Source organism: Mixophyes fleayi, chromosome 11 (genome assembly GCF_038048845.1).
Source record: "Mixophyes fleayi isolate aMixFle1 chromosome 11, aMixFle1.hap1, whole genome shotgun sequence".
NCBI classification, from domain to species: Eukaryota; Metazoa; Chordata; class Amphibia; order Anura; family Limnodynastidae; genus Mixophyes; species Mixophyes fleayi.
This window is the reverse complement of record NC_134412.1, coordinates 84,480,023-84,503,475: the sequence shown is the minus strand read 5'-3', so window position 1 is coordinate 84,503,475 and position 23,453 is coordinate 84,480,023. Positions and strand designations below refer to the sequence as shown.

The 23,453-nt window shown below is 43.0% G+C and overlaps 1 protein-coding gene across 2 annotated transcripts in view; it reads left to right on the top strand.

Annotated features, from left to right (window-relative positions):
* NPHP4 (nephrocystin 4) overlaps positions 1-23,453 on the top strand; it is a 185,254-nt gene that overhangs the window by 18,099 nt on the left and 143,702 nt on the right. For both annotated transcript variants that reach the window (XM_075190021.1, XM_075190020.1), the window contains exon 3: positions 5,030-5,182. In XM_075190021.1, the coding sequence (XP_075046122.1) occupies positions 5,030-5,182 (153 nt within the window). The remainder of the gene's footprint in view (positions 1-5,029; positions 5,183-23,453) is intronic.

The following is a 23,453-nucleotide window of genomic DNA, read 5'->3' as shown; positions in this document are numbered from 1 at the left end:
TGAGATCGAAAACGAACATTTACCATCTGGATCCTGACATATATGGATTTATATCATTAGTGAATTATACTTTTTATGACTCTACGCTCACTTATGTGTCGTATTGCTGATGCTACAAATCTATTGTTTTTAGTTTTTTTCGGTGAGGTGTATATATTTCTGGATTTGCATTGTGTTTAAGGATTATATTTCATAGTTGAAGGTTTGTGGTTGGCGCTATTGCTGGGTCCTTTAGTTCTGACGGACTGGGAAGGTGACCTTTGCTGAGAGCCCTGTGTGCTCCAGCTTCTGATACATCTCCAGCATCGTGCACTAAACCTCCTGGAGCTAAATTAAACTTCAATGCGTTGCTAGATGCCGGTAACAAAGCCCTGGGGAATTAGAGATTAGATCTCCCAGGCCAGACAGTGCTGAGGTGGGCTGGACACCCTGATACACTGGCTCAGGCTCGCAGGCACACCCACCTGAAGTGGTATAAAAAGAGGGATAGTAGCCCGGGTAAAGCACTCTAACTTTATGTTATACGTGTGTGCACTTGAAGGAGTTCTTATGAGAACCTGCGTCTTACTGAGACAACAGTTGTGACCATCAGATTTAAATCAACACTAATCCTCCCCCCAGCTAACCTGACTGGGCTTACCTCACCACCGTCCCCTTTCTTTATCCCAATTGCGCCCTCTAACTACAGTAGGAGGGGCTTACGATGCTGCCACCACTGGACTCCTTAGCGGCATTCAGGACTGTTTCCTTCTGGGTAACTGTCGGTGCTAGTGTACCCCCCCTCGCTGGGCACCTGGACTGGTATCCCTAACCTCTCCATGTAGATCAGGGTGCTGTGGATGGTTCCCCTCTGGCCTATCACACTGGCCAGAGCTGCTGGGTAGCGGGCAGAGCGGTGGTATCGGAAAGTTGGGTCCAAACCACAGAGCAGCTGGATAACAGATAAGATTTGCGTCTAGTCTGTAGGTCACAGGAATTACAGCAGGGAAGTAGTCGTCAAGCAGGGTCTTGAAGCAAATGATGTTTATTAGCTCAAGTGTCCTAATAAGGACAGTTCACACTAGTATATGGTACTAGTGATCAGAACGTCAGATGGAACAATAATACATTACATGGTCAACAGTGCTATTTTATACAGTTTTGGAAACAGCTTGAGAGGGTGTAACACCGCCCTCTGATCCTAGATGGTTCCGCAACGTCTGACATATTACATCAGATCTCAGGATGTAAAATCTTCCAGGCTAGGAGTTAACACAATTTAAGCTTTAACAAAATTTACATCAGTCCCTTGACTTCCTGCATCCTGTCTTAGAGACATAGGAAACCTAACAAGTATAATTATAAACACACACTGTCCCCCGTTCTGCACTCTGTCCCCCGTTCTGCACTGTCCCCCTAAGTACACACTCTGTCGCCCTTTAAAACACACACTCGTGCAAACAATATTACATGGTGCCGACGTTGTGCCCCCCAGGTCCCAGCGCCCCCCAGGTCCCAGCGCCCCAGGATGCAGCCTGATCAGCCTCAGCCTATTGGCTGATCAGGCCATGATTAGAGGGTAGGGAAACCCCTCTATTCAAGTTCCATAGCAGCACATTTCTCAGGAAACGCAGATAACCCGAACTACTTATCTTTACCATTGGAATACAAGTGCATGCACACTACCCAGGGGAGCCCTATGCAAACAGCTTACAAACTCCACACAGGTAGGGAACGATGCTGACCACTGTGCCACAGTACTGCCCGTAATGCTCTGCTGCACTGAACTTGTATGGAAAATACTTATAATTAGGAGTATATTTCCTATCCAGGGGCCTGATTCATTAAGGATCTTAACTTAAGAAACTTCTTATTTAAGTCTCCTGGACAAACCATGTTACAATACAAGGGGGTGAAATTAGTATTCTGTTGTGCACATAAGTTAAATACTGACTGTTTTTTCATGTAGCACACAAATATCAGCTTTAAATATCAGTGTACAAATAAGCTATCAAGTATTTGTGTACTACATGAAAAATCAGTCAGTATTTAACTTATGTGCTAAACAGAAAACTAATTTGCACCCCTTGCATTGTACCATGGTTTTGTCCAGGAGACTTAAATAAAAAGTTTCTTAAGTTAAGATCCTTAATGAATCAGGCCCCAGGAGTTTAATAGAGTTAAAAACAATGCTTGTAAATTGTACTTTATTCCTTTTATTTTTTATTTTATTTATTTGAGAAAAGAGAAAATAAATATTTGTCCACAACCACAAATAATAATAATAATAATAATAATAATAATAATATGAAAATATTATATCTGCTGAAAGGTTAAAAAGAGTTTTTGGCAATAAATAAAAACAAATTCTAAGCTAGTTTAGTAACAGAAGTGGTTGAGGCTAAGTAGGTCAACAATTTAATTATTGGAAAAATCCGCCATTTCATTATATTTGCAGAAAGAAGAAAAGATGATGCCGTTTGGATTAAAGTCTATTGATTTATGGAACATTGTGTTCAATGATGTCAGCGACTCTGCAGCTGTCTGCCAGAAGACTAGCTGTGCACTACGTGCCCTTGGAGTTTGCTAGTTCAGCTGTGTCTTGTGGTGTTGGTTTTTGTTTTCAGAAGCAAAAAATAATTTGCTTTGTCTATTCTGTGGCTTTTACGCAGATATTACACCTGCATCTGTATCCCGCTCTCATGCCCTCGATGCCCTTTGTATTCCATATACAAATACAGTAATTTAACTCTCTGTTTATTGCACATTCCTCCCGTGACCATTTTCTTGCTGATGAGCAGAAGCTTAGGTCGCTGTAGTTGTCTCAAGGACAAGTCACTTTGGTACAACAGACTTTCATATAAATTAGGCTCTCTCATCCGCTTAGTGCCTGATAATTAGTTTGTGATTAACTTAGAAATGTGACAAGTTTTCTCACCTCTCAAATTTCATGTGGCCAAATATGACTTATTAGAATAGGGGGTAGTGTTCCCTTTTTAGCTGTGCCCCTATTGGGATGTCACAAGGTGCAATGAGCACCCCTGTTCTCTCTTTTGGCTGACTGTGAAACAAGGTATATTGATTGATGTGGTGGAACGTATACAGGACATAGGCAAACTGAGGGGGGGGTTCCTAGTGTCTGGAAACCCCCTCCCAGCATGGGGCATTGTATGATTGAGGTGGCTTGCCCCATGTATATGATGGGGATAGGAATTGCCTGTGTATATGATGGGGATAGGAAGAGTTGGAGAGCAGCCAAGCACTGTCTAAAATTATAGCCACGCCCCCATGCATGCTGGTCACGCCCACTAGCGGCGTGGTGTGGACACCCCTCTCTACAAATCCTGCGTTTGCCTCTGCAGGGCAGAGTCAGCCCTGCACCATTTATTGCCTCCTCTTCTTTGGAGTCACAGCTCAGAATCACTGTTCAATGCATAATAACTGTGCTCTGCCAGGATTGGTGCTGGTGAAGGCAGGGTGCAGCGCCGAGTGACCCAAACGTTTATGAGTGGCTCTATCGTTGCTATATCAACACTCTTTGCTTAATACACCTTCCCTGATCTCTCTATGTCACCTCTGCCTGTGGGGGAATAGGCATTCTGACCAGCAGATGTATACACAGTTTAAGTTCGGGTGCATGCTACGTTCTGGGAAATCGGATCTGCAGAGGACGGAATCGTTTAAACAAGTGCTGTATTTCAATCATAATGCTGTAGGATTTGCAAATTATTATATTATCAATTTCTGGATGTGAAAAGATGGCTGTAGGACCTTCATTTAAGAAGTTATTCAAAAAAGATTTTTTCCATACATTAAATAATACACTATTTTTTCAACTAGGTACTATAAAAACAACATAGTTCTTCTATTTTCTGTGATTTTCTTATGCTTTATAATGTGTTGTTTTTTTATTATTATTATGATTATATTAAACTCGCATAAACTTTATTCTTAAAGCTCCCCATATGAGTTATATAATGGGCTTTATATAAATATATGTAGAGAGAGGTTCTCTGAACATTCTACTACAAACAGCCGTTAAACATCCCACTTGAAGCACCACCATTGTTCTTGGTGTCTTTCCAGATAACACCTCTCATATGTGCAGTGGCGCACACAGGGGGGGTTTCTGAGTCTCCAGAAACCCCCCCTGCACTAAATGGCCGCCATAGTGGCACTATCCTATACAGCAGCCGCGGCGCTGTCAAAGAAGCGTCCGCGGCGGTACTGTATTGTATACGGCACTGCCGGGGACGCTTCTTTGACAATCCTGCATGCGCCCCTGATGTGTGCAGTAAACGTTCCCACCCCACCACTGTCAGCACGCCCCCCCTCCCCTACTGTAGGTAGAAACGCGTTATTTTCTTATCAGACATTTGTTTAGAGCGGAAGAGGATGGGAGTTGAGAGAGGAAGGAAGCAAAAGCTCCCCTTTACCTTCCTCTTCCCTGAACCACTGTCTGCCAGCGAAATTAATTTAAATATAGAATATACAAAACAGTATTTTCTCATTTGTTTTCCTACAGACAGCACAAATTATGAAAGCAAAAAAATGGAGGTAGAGGCCCTTTAAATAAAAGTGCACGATTACAGAAAGCACATACTTTCTGGTAACTTACCTACCTATATTTCAAAAGTCCGAATCGAGACGGGACTATGTCGCCTCCGAAAAGTAGGCGGACCATGTCATGTTAGGGGCTTATTCGTGTCATAGAGGGTATGGCCACCCCCCTGGCCGCAAGCCTAGCACTTATCAAGTTCTAGGCCGCTCTCAAACTTCTCACCTCCTCTAAAAAAAACACTGGTGTCACACACCGAATGCACCCGCTCATACCTTATTTCCCAACTTCCTGTGAGGTGGGACAAACATGCGTACAGTGGAACAGCCCCTCAAACCCGGGATGGTTCCCCCGAAATTTAAATAGTTGGGAGGTTTGTTTGTAATAACTGTTCTGCTGCATTCTCTCTGGCATGGATGGAAATGATATATACTGTATAATGCAATGTACCACTGGGCTGATTTTGATTTCCCATTTCTGTCACTGTACTAGGAGACTTCAGAGGGAAATGTTGAAGCACATTATCAGATCCGACTCTCACTCTTTGATATCACTTATCACCATTTCTTTGGAAGGACTTGGAAAAGTTTGGTGAAACCATTGAAAACAGTCACAGGTCAAACATCCAAGGTTTTCTTCAATGAGGTAAGAAAATGATGGTCTATAGCATTATATGAAGATAGATTTCTCCATCTGTTTTTACAAAATATCATATTGTAAGTGTGAAAGAAACCTGAAAGGTACAATATCAAGGGAAAAGCTAATAAGGATTCCTGTTTTCCCACCACACCGATCTTTTAAGTGGATCCAGCATAAAGTGCTCTTCTTGTATGCACAAAATACATTATATAGTATATACTTTGGCTCAGTAGCGTGCGCTCGGACAGCCTGGCCCACCTTTGGCTCAGTAGCATGCGCTCGGACAGCCTGGCCCACCTTTGGCTCAGTAGCATGAGCTCGGACAGCCTGGCCCACCTTTGGCTCAGTAGCATGAGTTTGGACAGCCTGACCCACCTTTGGCTCAGTAGCATGCGCTCGGACGTCCTGGCCCACCTTTGGCTCAGTAGCATGCGCTCGGACAGCCTGACCCACCTTTGGCTCAGTAGCATGAGCTCGGACAGCCTGGCCCACCTTTGGCTCAGTAGCATGAGCTCGGACAGCCTGGCCCACCTTTGGCTCAGTAGCATGAGCTCGGACAGCCTGGCCCACCTTTGGCTCAGTAGCATGAGCTCGGACAGCCTGGCCCACCTTTAGCTCAGTAGCATGAGCTCGGACAGCCTGACCCACCTTTGGCTCAGTAGCATGAGCTCGGACAGCCTGGCCCACCTTTGGCTCAGTAGCATGAGCTCGGACAGCCTGGCCCACCTTTGGCTCAGTAGCATGAGCTCGGACAGCCTGGCCCACCTTTGGCTCAGTAGCATGCGCTCGGACTTCCTGGCCCACCTTTGGCTCAGTAGCATGAGCTCGGACAGCCTGACCCACCTTTGGCTCAGTAGCATGAGCTCGGACAGCCTGGCCCACCTTTGGCTCAGTAGCATGAGTTTGGACAGCCTGACCCACCTTTGGCTCAGTAGCATGAGCTCGGACAGCCTGGCCCACCTTTGGCTCAGTAGCATGAGCTCGGACAGCCTGGCCCACCTTTGGCTCAGTAGCATGAGCTCGGACAGCCTGACCCACCTTTGGCTCAGTAGCATGAGCTCGGACAGCCTGACCCACCTTTGGCTCAGTAGCATGAGCTCGGACAGCCTGGCCCACCTTTGGCTCAGTAGCATGAGCTCGGACAGCCTGGCCCACCTTTGGCTCAGTAGCATGAGCTCGGACAGCCTGGCCCACCTTTGGCTCAGTAGCATGAGCTCGGACAGCCTGACCCACCTTTGGCTCAGTAGCATGAGCTCGGACAGCCTGACCCACCTTTGGCTCAGTAGCATGAGCTCGGACAGCCTGACCCACCTTTGGCTCAGTAGCATGAGCTCGGACAGCCTGACCCACCTTTGGCTCAGTAGCATGAGCTCGGACAGCCTGACCCACCTTTGGCTCAGTAGCATGAGCTCGGACAGCCTGGCCCACCTTTGGCTCAGTAGCATGAGCTCGGACAGCCTGGCCCACCTTTGGCTCAGTAGCATGCGCTCGGACTTCCTGGCCCACCTTTGGCTCAGTAGCATGAGCTCGGACAGCCTGACCCACCTTTGGCTCAGTAGCATGAGCTCGGACAGCCTGACCCACCTTTGGCTCAGTAGCATGCGCTCGGACGTCCTGGCCCACCTTTGGCTCAGTAGCATGCGCTCGGACGTCCTGGCCCACCTTTGGCTCAGTAGCATGCGCTCGGACAGCCTGGCCCACCTTTGGCTCAGTAGCATGAGCTCGGACAGCCTGACCCACCTTTGGCTCAGTAGCATGTACTCAGGAAGCTGTCTTCACTGCATGCCCATATTCAGGTCTGTAAAAAGGGGGAGCAGCGAGGCATCGGCACTGCAAGGCACCCCTTATACACCTCTCGAGATGAAGTTGTCGGTGGAGAAACTAGTCCCCCCCCCCCCCCCTCCCCCGGGCTGAATGCTGCCCATGTGCCAGTTCCGACCATCAATGTACCTTTTCCAACCTGGTTATCGGGCGTGCTCAAAGGTCTAGGTCATGAAACAATTAAGCTTGACATGGGGCTCAGGATGCAAAAGACAATATCCTGAAAAGCGGAGAAACAAAATACAAAACCTAACAGCGTAGTGTAAACTCACATTTATGCGGCCTTTGAAAGTATAGACACAACATCGCCGTGTCAGCCGGTACACAATGCTCTGCTACTTAATGTTCCACTTTTCTTTTCATCTCACCTCATCGTGTTTTTAAACATCAGTTAATGAATTCAGCCCAAGTTACAGCGATATGAATAAAATCAGGAAGATCAGAAGCAGAGAACTTTGTACCGGGCAAATTGGGTCATCTTGGTGGGTCAGGAAACATTCATTTTTGTGATGCGCTGATAGGTTGAGTTTAATGAATGTGATGAATACTCACAAAAATCCAGATTTGTTGTTTTCAGGTTACAAATGAAAGATCAATCTGCCAATAAATCTAAATGTGTTCCAGCCTGACAGGTTAATAAGGATTGTTGTATGTTTATGGAGGATGGAAATGTTTTGGTCATTAGCCAAGATCTTTAGAGAGTGCAGATGAGCAGCATGGCTGTCATACAGAGCTGTTTAATGGATGAGGGATGGAAGCCAGGTAACATATCAGTATGAACAAATGTATTTCTACCTATCTGGGAGAATATGGTCACAGGAGTGCTAAATAAACCTCTGTTACTGTTGGTGGTTCAGACAGTCTGCTCCTCCCTAGAAGCAAAGGGTGCTAATTGCAAACAGAGGCATAAATACTACTGTTGTGAACCAAGCGCCTGTGAGAAATTATTTGCAGAAACGGAGTTGCCTATTGAATTCTAGATGTTCTAGACGGCCCAGTATTGGACTGCTTCGTAGTCTGTTTTTCTGTTTTTATTTTTTTAACAATGAGGCTCTGAATTGTATCGCACACACACACACATATATATATACATATATATATATATATATATATATATATATATATATATATATATATATACACACACACAAGTTAACCCGTGCATGATACTCATGCATTCTAGTCAAATCAAGCTACTTAAGGTGTTAAAAAGGTTCTTGTCAAGCATTTGGGCCATAGCCCAGGCCTCAACCACCAACCACTCCCCACTGTCACCCCCGGCAACCACCAACCACTCCCCACTGTCACCCCCGGCAACCACCAACCACTCCCCACTGTCACTTCTCCTTCAAGAAATATATATATATATTTTTTTAAAATCTTTATAAACACTTTTAACAATTAACAAATTAAATTAACAAATTAAAAACATCTTAGTATACCAAATTTTAGCCCTTTCTGAATTTTTTTTCCCCACACACACTAAGAATTTAGTAGGTCAGTGTATAACTCCGCCCAGCAGGTGGTGCTGCAGCTTGGTTTTATTTTTTACACACGCAGACAGACAGACTAACACACGCCACTAGACATTTATATATTAGATATATGTGTGTGTGTGTGTGTGTGTGTGTGTGTGTGTGTGTGATTCTCGATCTATATAGTCTGAGACTATATAGATCTGAATTCACACACAGCAATTTTAATTCACCTTTATGTCACTTGTCACAAATACATTTTGCTGCTTTTTATTATATATATTTTAATTACACAAGCAGTAAAAGTTATATTTTAATAAAACACTTATAACCACTTTCATATCCTGAATCTATCTCATTGGCCTTTACTGGTGGACATTGGAGTCCAAATAAGCAGTTATTTTGGGCAGAATTACCATGTGTGAGGTCATCTTTTTAGATTTAGATTAGACCTGGACTTCAGGTAACAGCTATTCTTCCCAAATAATAAGTGTTCTCTCCAGATGCCAAATCTTAGTTTGTCCGGGCAAACTCCTGCTCCTCCGCAAGCAGCGCCACAGAGCGCTATATATGACACCTCCAGCGTTAGCAACGTGTCTCACATCTAAATAGTCGTCGGCCTCTTGTTATGCCTTGCAGCAGAGTAAATGTCAATGAAATATGTGAATCTAGACAGAAAATGGCACATTTCAGGCATATTCAGACGCACAGAGAAAAAATAAAATTTATATGGAAGCAGAGGACCAATTCCTTTAAATCTTGTAAAATGGCATTTTAACGAGACAAAAGACATGAATAGCTTGTGTCCTGACAGGCAGCATAAGCACCACAGAACAAAAGATGGCAGTTTAAAGCAGTCAGTTGATTTGATATACGGTACGTACGTCCCTTCTGTTAATATTATAAAGAATAAAGAGATATTACTCAGGAACTGTACAACATATAAACCCCAGCGGGCATGATTTTTCAGTACTTAAAAACACATTATTATGAACATATGTTGTGTTCTATATATTTAAAAATCAAGCGGTATCCTGTAATCTGTGTTCTGAATTCAAAATGATTTTTAGTCTCTGAATTATTGAATTGGAATCCCTGTAGGCAGATATATTATAAAGGTCATTTACAAAAGTGTTCTTCCCGCAGGAATAATAAAACTGCTTTCCGCAGAATAACTGTGAATCGGATTGATTGGAATTATCCTTAGCCACTCAGCCAATCACAAGTGGTCTCCCAATCTAGCTGCAGTGTGATTGGCTGGAGTCCCAGAGACTCGAATTGATTGATGAGGGGGGGAGACTCAACAATTCTATTGAGCTCCATTCATATCAATGGCACATTCATTTAAATGGACCATTCATTTCAGTGGGGTGTCTACATGTCACTGCAATGGATTGCGTGGAAAAAATTCAACACAATGCCTCTGTTATAGTGGGTACGTACACAATGCGCTGATCTAGAAATTTGGATTTTCAAGCGCAGCGACATGGTTTGAATGCACTAAAACGGAGCAAGCAGCCTCCAAAAAACTACTCCGCAAACACACAGTGAATATATGGATGCAAATTAGTATGGACACATAGCATGGGTTTTATTTTTACATGCAAATGCATGCTCTTCACTTGTCTTAAAAACGCCAGATCCGGGTCATCATTTCACGCCAGTGGGTACCGGCCCTTAGTTGATAGAAGAGTTTAGTACAGGTGTTAGCTCTCACTTGGAGTGATATATAGGTATTTATTCTTGGTCTGCTGGAGACTCACATTTATACAGAAGCACCATCAGCTGTTCAGTGACTACAGCTGCTTATTGTTTAACAGCCCGGTGGAGACTTTTAAGTTGTCCGTACAGGGAGCAATTTCAAGGAATAAACCTTTGTCCCACTCACCCTGTGAAGATACCGGGTGTTTTGGCCCAATTCTACCCTCTTCACTCTGGCTGGCCACCCACGGGTGCCTTCCTATGCCAGGGAAGCCTGGCAAGTACCTTCTAAGGTTCTTATTAGTCACTCAGGCAAATACAGTTAGAAAGTAAAGCAATACATCTATTGTAATAAAAACAATCACTAGATTATTATGTTCACACAGTAAATAAATGCCAGGCAGATTTACCACATAATCTGTCACTTACCCCACTAGCTTAAGGAGCTACAGTCACCTGGATGTCCTGACTTAGACCCATGGAGTTCTTCTCTTAGCTGCAGCTGTAGTCCATTGGTAGAGAAGAAAAACTCAAAACCAGACCTTGCACGTTCCATGATTCAAATCCCAGAATGAATATCACCTGGGCCTCTCCTTGATAAACATTGGTGAGTGCTGGACTAGGGCGGTTGGAGAGGGGAGTGGAGTTGAGCTGTTTTCCTGAACCTCTCCCTCCAGATTGTAGACCAAACGTCTGGAGTAGTCTTGTGATAACAATGGATACTAATTAGCCTCCCTCCTCACCAGTATTTTGCAATCTGATCCCTACCCATAACTCCTCTGGCTTCACTTTAAGGACAATGAATAACCTCACTGCCACATCAACAATATACAATAACCAATATACATATTTACAATGAGCTACAATGTCCCCTTATCCACATGTAATTAGACACTGCAGTTGTAGTCTGTTGAGCTGGGGAAAAAAAGCAAGGGCTATAAGAAATACATCGCCTGTGTTTTGGAAATGTAAATATTTCTTTACAGTTACAAATAATCACTTTAGAATGCTATAAGAAAGTATATTCCCATAGATTGTAAGCTTGCGAGCAGGGCCCTCTTACCTCTCTGTATTACCCAGTATTGTTTTACTACCGTGTTTGTCCACAATTGTAAAGCGCTACGGAATTTGCGCTATATAAATAAATGCTGATTTACCCTTAGTTTAGTACTCAGTTGATGCAGAGCTGTCTCTGTGTATTTTCTTATGCCAGCAGTGTTTGTCATATAATGATTCCTGACCTGTAGACCGTGGTCCCCCGTGGGCCTTGTTACACATGCAGCTGTCACGCCACACGTTTGACATGTTGCACTTGTTCCATGTGACAAACTGAATAGGTGTCACATTTTATGTCATTTTATTGCTGGCAGTGGATATATAATGGAAGATGACTGATGCCAAACAATAATGCAACTAATTGAATGCACAGTAAAACACAGCTAATAGCAGTGCGGTCATGTATGTATGTTGTATGTTCCTGGGTTATGTACCCTAATAATTGCTGTTTTCTACTAATAACATATTTATTTTTAATTTATTGATTCACCGGGAACACTTTTAAACAGTTACCAACTTACTGTAATTTTCAGGTACATACTATCCCAGATTTGTCCCTGGAATAGTCCCTATTTTTCAATGTGCACCAACTCTACAGTACAGTTTCACATATTACACATATAACATGTACATTTATTGATGCTATCTGTTGTTGTCCTCTGATCTTTATATGTATATATGAAATACTGTACGAGTTAATATTTTTAATCAAATATTTATTTTTATTTATTGATTTTTTTTTATCAAAACAAATAAACAGTAGTAAAACTAACCCTACAATATTAATATATAAATATTTACTTAACTAACAAACATTTGTCTAAGGTAGAAAGAAGTATACAAATGTCAACAATAATCAGATAAAAAAAATAAAATTATATTAATCAAATGAGGAAGGCTTATTAAATAGACAATGGCTCTAATACAAATTGGAACTAGGCACAGATTGAGGTGGGCAAACGATCAGTAGCCATGCACAGTGTGGACTATATCATTGTACATCAGAGCAAATGTGGCACATACTTACATATACACTATAAAAATTGCATATATATATATATATATATATATATATATATATATAACACAATATGTTAGGCCGGGATGGGCGCTTAAGTGATAAATTCAGACCGTTTGACAATGATTTTACTGGATATCTGGATTTAACCCATCTGGATCATATTTGTGAGTTAATCTTTTTTAATTCGCTTCCCAACTATATTGAAAGGGTGCAGATAAACTCATACTTACCAACCTTTGGTAAGTTAATTCCGGGAGATCCCAGGCAGGGGGGCGTGGTTGGAGGGGCGGGACGCGGTAATTTGCACAATTTTGGCTCCGCCCCATGCGACAAAAATGGGGCCAAAATGACGCAATTTGCCGCAAATCGCATCATTTTGAGGAGCAAGATGTCATATGCGGGATATTTGCCTGCTCTCCCGGGAGACCTACCCGAATTTCGGGAGTCTCCCGGACATTCCGGGAGAGTTGGCAAGTATGGATAAACTTCTGGCTCCACTATTAAGAGACCTAACATTACTAGGGAGTGAGGGAGACATGGATTAAGTGCCTGTCTGCAGTCCGTACAATAGAAGCTCATTAAAATGTAAAATAAATATTTCTGAGAACCCCTAATTCCTCTCCCACCCCATCCAAACTGCATCATGAAGACATAATACAGACATCGCATAATGACGGGTATATGTCAGACAGACTGTGTGTTACCCCAATCCTTAAAGAAACAGTCCACCCCCCAACCCACAGCTGGCAAATTTTGTTTCTGATCAATCTCCCCTTATTCCCACCTTAAGAAGCTTTACGCACAGGCGTACCTATCTGCAGATGAGCTATACCATCTGGGGGAAATGTTGTAATAATTTATTGATATTAATAATATCCTTTAATTTACCACTTAATTGTTCTCCTAAATCCATCTGGTATCTTCTTTCTCTTGTCCTGAACAAATCCAATTGGACAAAAGGCCCTGATAGAACCTGCTCCAATCTGAGCTGCAACATGATTGGATAAAAGATACACTCCAGCCAATCGGACGCAAGCTGTTCTGATCGGGGAGCAGGGGGGCGCATGTGCAAGTCGCTTAGTACAGCAAAGCTGATGTTTGCGGCATGCAGCCAGACAGACGTAACTCAGGAGAGAGCTAGCTGATTACATAGCAGGGTACATATCTATGCTGCACTAATTACAGTAAAATCGCTATGGGAACAGTCATGGAACAAAAACTAGTTTCCTATTTTTGCCTGCATTCTGCCTATAAAATAAAAACAAGTGCTCCAATTTCACCATGAAAAAAACAATGTATTATTTTGGGTAGACAAAGAAATAAAGTTATTTATGTATAAATTGACACATCCCAAAAAATGTAATTTGTTTTTATCATAAAGGAGTGACAGATTGTAATCTTGCGAGCAGGGCCCTCTTACCTCTCTGTCTGTATTACCCAGTATTGTTTTATCACAGTGTTTGTTCCCAATTGTAAAGCGCTACGGTATATGCTGGCGCTATATAAATAAATGCTGATGATGTGTATTTAAAATGCAGGAAAAAAAAATGATAACAAAGTTCAGTGAACATGTTATAATGAATGTTTTAGTGCAGCAAGGTCCTCATACCCTACACCACGCATGCCTTCCTTATGCTCATCAGCAGTGTCCCTGGATATTATATTCACTATATATGGGTGGCACAGTGGCTAGCATTGCTACCTGGGGCCATGGATTCTATGTATTAAGAAGTCAGACAAGAAAACAACATTTCTAGCACACAAATTTGTGTATGCTGAAAAACCTTTTCTTTATGCTTGCTTTTCCAAGAACAATTGCTGTTTATTCGATATGCACATTTTGTATTGTGGCCACTAGGTGGCAGTCACGTTCCATGAACAACATAGATCTTGGTTGTTATGATGAATTAATGACATATATTCAGTACTGCAGTTTTCTGTCATTCTCCTGACACTTCTAATTCATGAGAGCTGGCTGTTGGCGGAGTGGGAAGATGTTTTAAATATATACGCATACATATAAAGTGCATTCATGGTTCTCAAGTACAGCTCAATGTTGACAGGTGGTTTAATTGGAAGCCCTAAATGTTTAATATTTATGGGTGTTTGCAAGAGGTATTTTTCTGTTTCTCATTTGTTTGTTTTATTTTTAAGTCGGCTGCCATTAGCTACATCAGTGTCCTAATATAATCATAGGTGTTTACCAGAAATGTCCTATCCGAGAAATGAATATTAACTGGGAAAATTGGTACCAAATAACAGTTCACTGAGAGATACCGTCGTCAAATGCCAGGTGCTGGTGTCTGTGTAACCATGCACCTAATTGTACGTTCTGCACAGATGCGGATTAGTCACTCTGCAAACGCAGGACAAGGCTTCTTCCAGCTTCCTGTGTCATTTACTGCCGTTTGTCTAATCCTGATTTAATTCCAGGGAAGGGCTATTGTTTTCTTGTACATTGTGTCTGAGGGTACACTGTTTTAGAGCACTTTAACACTGCAGATATGCTCCTAAAACGCCCCTCCGGTCACTTAGTGGTTAGCACTTCTGCCTCACAGCACTGGGGTCATGAGTTCAATTCCCGACCATGGCCTTATCTGTGAGGAGTTTGTATGTTCTCCCCGTGTTTGTTGCATGGGTTTCCTCCGGGTGCTCCGGTTTCCTTCCACAATCCAAAAACATAATTGGCTGGTATCAAAATTGACCCTAGTCTGTGTATGTTAGGGAATTTAGACTGTAAGCTCCAATGGGGCAGGGACTGTTGTGAGTGAGTTCTCTGTACAGCGCTGCGGAATTAGTGGCGCTATATAAATAAATTATGATGATGAAAGAAAAGCTCAGAAATTCTTCTTAGCGTTTTTTCGGACATGTCGGGTGGAACTGTGGACCGTTCCACTCTCCTGGATGTGGCATGAGGGGAAAGGAAACAGCTGGGGTGTTTTTAAAATGAGAAGAAATAAAAATCGTCTTCTGGGTGCAGCCTTAGGAATAATCAAATTTATATTAGTTTTTTTTTTTTACATGCTTCCTGATTGGTAGAAATAGAACACATGACCCCAGCGCTGTGATACAGCATTGCTAACCACACACCTCCCAACATGCCAGTTTTTGGCATTGGGACACTGCGCCTAATGGGTGTGAGTGGGACAGTTGAGACACATGTCCTGGCTGGCGGGCTGTCCTGCCTAAATGGAGACTGTTGGGGGGTATGCTAACCACTGTACCCCAGTGCACCCCTAGATAACAGTTGTTGCCGGTATAGTGTTGTCAGACTAAAGAAAATTAATATTAGATTAGCTGCTATTAGTTCTCTCTATGAAACGCTAATCCCACCTTTTTAACAGTAAAGAGTAACCCTGAGTCCCACCCTATTTGTCCAACTTAACAAAATTTATGGCGGTTCCTCCGCTTGGATGTCTTCCATCTGCATGGCTGAACGGAAATTAACATAAAGAATGATTCGCTTTATTTCGACACAGATAGTTGTGCCACAAATAGCATTCTTTGAAAACCTTAACAGCAGAATAATAGGTTCATTATCCCAGTAATCATAGCGCGGACCAGCAGGGGGCAGTCACCTTGTGGCGCCTGACACAGAATGTAGAACTGTAAATGAATCACTTTGCATTCCGAGCAGAGGTGACAACACTGAACACATGTTTCTACAAACTGTTTAAAGGAGCTGCTCAGATTGCAGACAACAGAGATAATTTAATTTTCTATTCAAATTCAATCATACTCATTAATGCAGCTCTCGATAAGCCTCAATTAGATAGATCATACTCATTTTCTGATCTAGTCGGGAAGATTTTTATCCATAAAAGCACTGAGTTCTCCAGTGTATTGCACAGGGTAAGCTTTACAAGATAGACCTCATTAATGCCAAGTATCACAGATCTGAGACAAGGAATATAATAATAAACTTGTGTACGATGATAAGAGCGATGTATTAGGCCTCATCTTATAAGTGTGATAGCAGATGTGAACATCATATAGGAGTATTTATGAAGCCTGTGTGATTTCAGTACTAGATCCTTCTAAAGCAGAGGTCGCCCTATAGCTGTTTCCCCAGCATGCTTGTATTTGTAGTTTGACAGAAGCTGTGGTTCCCTGGCTGACAAGGCATGCTAGGACTTGTAGTCCCACAACAACTAGGAGCTACTGACTGGCAAGGCATGATGCAGCTTGTAGTTCCACAGCAGCTAGTTGGTGCTGGCTTGCAGGGGAGGCAGTGGAATTGTAGCTCCACAACAAGCTGTCAGCCACTAGCGGGCATGGGATTCTGGGACTTGTAGTTCCACAACACATAGATGGCCACATTGTGCCTAAGCCTATTGAAAAGCTGTAGCTCACTTATTTATAAAGTGTTTACAGCAGGTTGAATATTTCTTAATCTAACGTTCATTTTATATTATGAACTCATATGACAGTCACATAAGAATCCTGTAGAAGGACGTAGGCCCTGAGGTCTGACAGGTTTGATGCCCATAATGGAAAGTAATTGCCGTGTTGGCTAATTCAGTTCACCGGTCAACAGAGCTAACCTCCGATGTAATATGGTTTTATTTATTTCTTCTACATTATATTACAAATAGTTTTATTCTTTCTGTTGCAACATGTTTATATTCTTGTATCTTATTTACATCATACCTTGTTTTTGTTTTGGTTTTTAGTTTATTTTAGGCAGCAAGTTTTGTTGATCTGTAACTGTGATTAATTCATGTACATTTTTGTCTCTCTCCCTCCCTCTCTCCCCCCCTCTCTCCCCCCCTCTCTCCCCCCCTCTCTCCCCCCCTCTCTCCCCCCCTCTCTCCCCCCCTCTCTCCCCCCCTCTCTCCGCCCCTCTCTCCGCCCCTCTCTCCCCCCCTCTCTCCGCCCCTCTCTCGTCCCTCTCTCCCTCGCCACCTTGTGGTGAAAAAGGGTTATTTGCATCTTTTTGGAGACTATTCTTGGCATGGGGGATTCCATATTAGAATCCCCCATCTCATATTAGAATTGATGTTGCCAATTCTTGCTCTCACCTCTGCATTAGACGTGGATAAATGACGTTTGAGGCATCTCGCGACAAATTGGATTCCCCTCTAAGAATTTTTCTTTTTCATGTTCAGGTCCCTTTAAGGATATTTGAATTTCATGCCCATCTCAGCGTCTTGGGGGCAGTGGAGAATTATTGTAGGGCGTTTGATGCCAGACCAATATTTTTGTAATAGGCACATAAGCTGAGTACACACTATGCAAAATTCTCCCGATGCAACATCAATAACGATTTTACGAGCGACAGGAAAAATAAAAGTCCCGATCAGCATGCGGATTCCTGTGTACACACTATACACGTCTTACAAGATTTACCTGATCTGTGCTCTTCATCTGTCATAACCATCAGCTGAATAGACAGTGACTCTGCACACTCCATAGAGATCTATGGACACTGCCGGTCCTGAGTGTGTACACACTGCAGGATTGGAACCACATTGTTCCATTGTTATACAAGATTTTTAGTTTGGTTTAAATATTAAATGAAACCATACGATGAGCTTTGGATCGATAATGATTCATCAGTTGGAGCGTACACCCTAATGTGATATTGGGCCGAATGGTCGTTTATCGGGTGATTGACCCAATAATCGTCTGGAAGCCCTGTAGTGTGTACCCAGCCATAGTCCTGGGTCTAGGTTGGCAGAAGATCAGGATGTGGTTGAGGTCACGGGGTGGAAGAAGAGGTTTGAGGTGTTGCAGAGGGGGGGACAGTTTATCTGGAAACATAAAAAGCAAAACCACAAAATGATTTACAGAGATGCAGCACATATATGGCAAAGCATCCTGAACACAAGCTCCCTCCCTACACCCCCTGCCTGTGCTTTATAACCATAGTAGAAAATCAATAATTAAATTACTGTACTATAAAAAATATGACTGACAACCCAGGCCCAAGTTAATGAAACCACTGCAGCTATAAATTCTCCACGGGGCACCTTGAAACGAGAATACCTCGGTTTCTACAGGGCAGTCTGACCGCAGTCCCCGCTGGCTGATTTTGGGATCTTCACGTTGCTTTATGACTTAGCATTTGCATTGGCAAACAGGCTAATGGGACACCTGCACGGATCTGCAATTTCATCCTCTCCGCAGCGAGCCAGATGATGGAGATATTGTTATAAGGCACTTTTATTGGATGCACAGAACAATGGCCGCTAACTAGCCAATCATTATGTATTACTACATTATTGCAGAACATGTCGGTATTATTCTTAACGAGCGCTGCATGGAGGAATGTCATGCTGAGATGTGACAATATGTCACCTTCCCCAGACTCTATCTTATCAAGGTTATTTCAAAGCAGTGGTTTGTGTTGTTGGAGAGGCGAGAGATGAAATTATAACACAGGCTCTGACCTGCCCTCCGTCCGCTTCCACAATCACCCCGTGTTTGTTTTGTCGTCTAAATATTACTATTAATCACAGGCTAAGACAGGATTTATATTCTAACATTATTATTGTGTTATTACTGTCTTCTCCCCGTCTGTAATGCTCTCTCAGCCCTAAATCTTTACATCTCTCTCTTACTCCTCTTAGCCTGTCTGCTACTCCCTTCTGGTCGCACAGTGGTTAGCATTGCCGCCTCAAAGAGCTGGGGTCGTGGGTTCAGTTCCGACCAAGTATCTGTGTGGAGTTTGTATGTTCTCCCCGTGTTTGTTTCCTAGTCATACACTGGTCTCGTCTCTCTTACTTCTCTTAGCCTGTCTGCTACTCCCTTCTGGTGGCACAGTGGTTAGCATTGACACTTTAAAGCACTGGGGTCGTGGGTTCAGTTCTGACCAGGTATCTGTGTGGAGTTTGCATGTTCTCCCCGTGTTTGCCTGGGTTTCCTACAAGTGCTCCCGTTTCTTTCCATGCTACAAAAACATACTAGTAGGTTAATTGTCTCCTGACGACATTAACCCTTGTGTGCGTGGTAATAAATAAATGGGATGGCAAGGACCTGTATCCGGCTGCTTAGCTCCTCTTATACTTCTGGTGATTAGAAAAAGAGGGTGAAGACAATGTGCTGGGTCCTCTGTCCTGTTCTTACTACTGTACACTAAATTTGATTTATGGCTTTAATATGTTCTGTACAGTCAAGCCAAATAGCAAATTATACTCCAGCCAGTCGTGTGCAAACTGCAAAGCCTTAAATGAAGGAGTTATAATTCTTATACATGTTTCTACTCTTTTCATATAGTTTTAATATATTAAATATGAACACTTGAAAGTAAAAGAAAAACCAAGGGAAATTGCATGTCAGTCAGCAGTGGCTAATATACTAAAATATAAGTATAATTACAATGAAATCAAGGATGCCTTAGGGTAGTGATGGGTAACAGCACTGTAAGTGGCCCCCCAAGCCGTCCACTGCGAACCCCAGTTTCCTCCTACTTTATTGTTAGATGTGTTTGTTACAGCTTGTAACACTTGTTATAAAACACCTGCTGATATGTTATTATAGATAGGGGTCTCTTTCTTTGATGAAATGTATGGTTTTATCTTAGTACTGGTATTAAGCAGGGGCAAACGCAGGATTTGTAGAGGGGGGTTTTCACACCACGCCGCCAGTGGGCGTGACCAGCATGCATGGGGGCGTGGCTATAATATTAGACAGTGCTTGGATGCTCTCCAACTCTTCCTATCCCCATAATACACATGGGCAATGCTGCGTGCACTACTGTTAGGTGCACGCACCTCTTCCTTTTCAAGCATAGCCGTGTGAAGCGGGGGCAGGGTCCAGCCACCTCAATTATACAGTGCACTAGGCTTGGAAGGGGGTTTTCTGGCACTAGGAACCCCCCCCCCCCTGGTTTGCCTATGTTAAGGGTAATGTGTGGCCCTTCTATAGGGTAGAGGGCCGCCCAATCGCTGCCTTAGGGTGTTGTTTTAGGCAATTAAAGGGACACTTACCTAATAAATGTTCTTTCTTCTATTTCACTCTTCCCTAAGAAGCTAAAACTCCTGTCATTCTGAGAACATAACAAAACTGCATGAAGCCATATTTATTTTATTACTATCACAAATGCTCCCCAGTCCCTTCTCAGACCTTTCTGTTACATTTTCCTTCGTTCTTTAGGAAGAGACTGCAGAAGTCTTTTTATTAGCGCACATTAGTTAAATGTTTATGACCTTATTGAAGATAAGATCTGAAATATCTATTAGATCCTCACAGCACGCTCGCCGGTCTGTGCATCATTTTCATTATCCCCGTTCTGATGAGAAATGAAAGCTGCGTGTAAGTGCTAAATGGTCTGTGTGCAGCCAGCGTTAAATCTGAGGGGGCTTTAAATGATTTGAAAATCTGTTTGCCCGCTCATAGAGGGTAACTGTCAAGTATGGGTAAAGGGATGTGTAGATTGAATGTCAGTGAGTCTGCAGAAAACTGGGAGCAATACGGTGAGTAGACTGGGAGTGGAGTTTGTATGTTCTCCCTGTGTTTGCGTGGGTTTCCTCCGGGTGCTCCGGTTTCCTCCCACACTCCAAAAAACATACTAGTAGTGGCTGCTATCAAAATTGACCTTAGTCTCTCCCTCTCTGTCTGTCTGTCTGTGTCTGTGTGTGAGTGTGTGTCTATATTAGGGAATTTAGACTGCAAGCTCCAATGGGTTAGGGACTGATGTGAAGGAGTTCTCTGTACAGCGCTGCAGATTTAGTGGCGCTATATAAATAAATGACGATGATGGGAGTAATGATGCAATGTGGATTCTGGGGATTAGAGGCTTAAACTTCCAGCTTTGTTTGATCCTAAACTTTTGAGCCTATGTTGTTTTTATGGTAAGCTCATAATTTGAAAACAACATAAGTGCATGTAGATATTTGTCAACAAATTTAACTATAAATAAATAAAATCCAATTGTACAGTAATAGTGCCAAATTAGACATTTGCTTTCATTGTCTAACTTGCACAAGATCGATGAAAGCTGATTGGATGCTCTGAGTTATGCCGGCCGCACACATGGTACAATCCTGCCAATCAGACGGAGCGTAGATTGACAGGACCGGAGTCCTGACGTGATCCAGTTGTTCAGTGCTCTGGTTCAGCAACCGGACCTTTTCTGGTGTTACCAGGGCCTTTAGGAAGAGGACCAAACACACCGGCCAATAGCTGTCATCTGGGGTAACCTTTCATTCGCTTGTACCAAAATATCCAATGATCCAATATCGCAGTCGGTGTGTCCAGTATTACTGGATTTTTGCACTATGTTAGTAACCTCCTATATTATACTGTTGTAGACACTTTTGTACATGACTCGTGTACCACAAGGGCAATGCCACCTTCAAACTTGATTTAATGGATTTAGTGTACTATAGCAGTGTCTGTTGTAAATGCAATGACCGCCCTATATAATATAAAATTTACTAGCAACCAATTAATTGGTCAGTCCACTTGCCGGATGACCAGATCTGTGGACAATTTGACCATGAACATACAGGAATAGATTTTAGTCATTCAGGGATGGAGCCAACCCCAGGTTGGTGATGCCCATACAGTAGGGTATTTCGAGGGACTGTCCAGTTACTTTGCTGTGTTCAAGTTTTTCTGGGCTCCCGTTCTCCACGATCAATCAAACGTGTCAGTAACTCAGTACCGAAGTTTCACCTTTTTATTATTATGTTGTTTTGTGACATTTTGTCCATATTGCCCATCGTTAACATTCCTGATTTTTCCATCGTGAGAAAATAAATCGGGTTGGATCCACTCATGTGATTCTAGCTTTAGTCTCAGATGTTACTCCCCAGTTATGGTTCATTACACAGATTTAAATAGTAATCTCTGCAGTCTTCTGGGGTAATTGGCTGCAGACTTGCTCCTCACAGGACATGTGTAGTTACCAGCTTCCCCTAATTCCCAGGTTTTATAAATTTGTACCTAGGATTTTCGGTCCCTGGTAAGATCCCTATTTTTCAGAAGTAAAATTCCTATTTTCCATGCATGTTATGTGCCTTTCGTAACATTTAGGACCAGGGACTGATATTGTCTGGCAGGGCAGGTCCCATAGTGGGCTACCTGGGGCTGGGTCACTGGGCTATCTGAATTTTTCCCCTTAAATTGTTCCTAATAGGCTACTGAGCCGAATCTCATCCCCCGGGTTAAGATTTGCCAGCCAGTCCCTGTTTAGGTCTGTTCTCTAACGTTATAACGCACTAACTACCCGATCGTTTCGGGAGTGGACTCCTCATGGACTCTGAGGGGAGTAGACCACCGTCCCGATGACCATCACAGCCTTGTGCACTGGGGGACGGGGCTGCGATGAAGCAATCTGCCCCCACAATGGTCCTTTGGCTCTCCCCGCTAGCAGCTCCTGGACTGGAGGTCCAAAAGGTAAGTAAGATGACCACTACCTCCTAGGCCATATCTTGACAGCATCCAGGGCCTCTATCGCACCGAATTGGAAGACCGTTGCCCCCTCCAACCTGTCTCGAATCATTTCTAAAATCCAGCACAGCTTAGAAATGGGGATGATAGATATGCCCTACACCACTTCTGCTGCCATCATGAAATGGTTCAAGTGGCATGTATACACCACGGAGGGTGCAGGTGCATCTAGAGGAACCTCTCCCCCCTCTCCCACTCACGCGCCTCTAACCCTGCTTAAATCTCCCGGGAATAACTAGTCGTCCTCCCTACGATGTCTTTCTAAAGGTCTATGTCACTATAATGTGCAATGTCTCTTCAATCTGCATCGTTTTACCTATATCACTTGTGTAATTTGTGGACTTGCCTATGTTGCGATACTCAACTAGGGGAGGGGGTCCCCCCTGTGCCCCTCTTTTTGTTTGACCTCCATTTATTATTTTCTGCAGCCCATATATTTTGCAAACATTTTCAATAACAATTATTGATGCACAAAGTAAGTAAGTATGCTTCATTAGTAAGTATTATATTGATGGAAAATATTTAAAATGGATAAGGCAATGTTAAAAATCAAACCCAGTAATGACATGATGGGAGTTGTAGTGCTCCAAGGTTCGCTCAGACAGTATCGTGTGTCATGTGATTAGATGTACTGGCTCAGCCGCAAACTGTCCCTGGAAACTATTTTAAAATGTTAAGTATAAAGATGGCTGCCTCCACTGTGCACATGTGTCAGGTCCTCTGTGTGTTTCTAATGTAACTTCTGTGATCCAGTTTACGTTGAAACCGTGATCTACTTCTATGAATGTATCAAATTTTAGGAAAT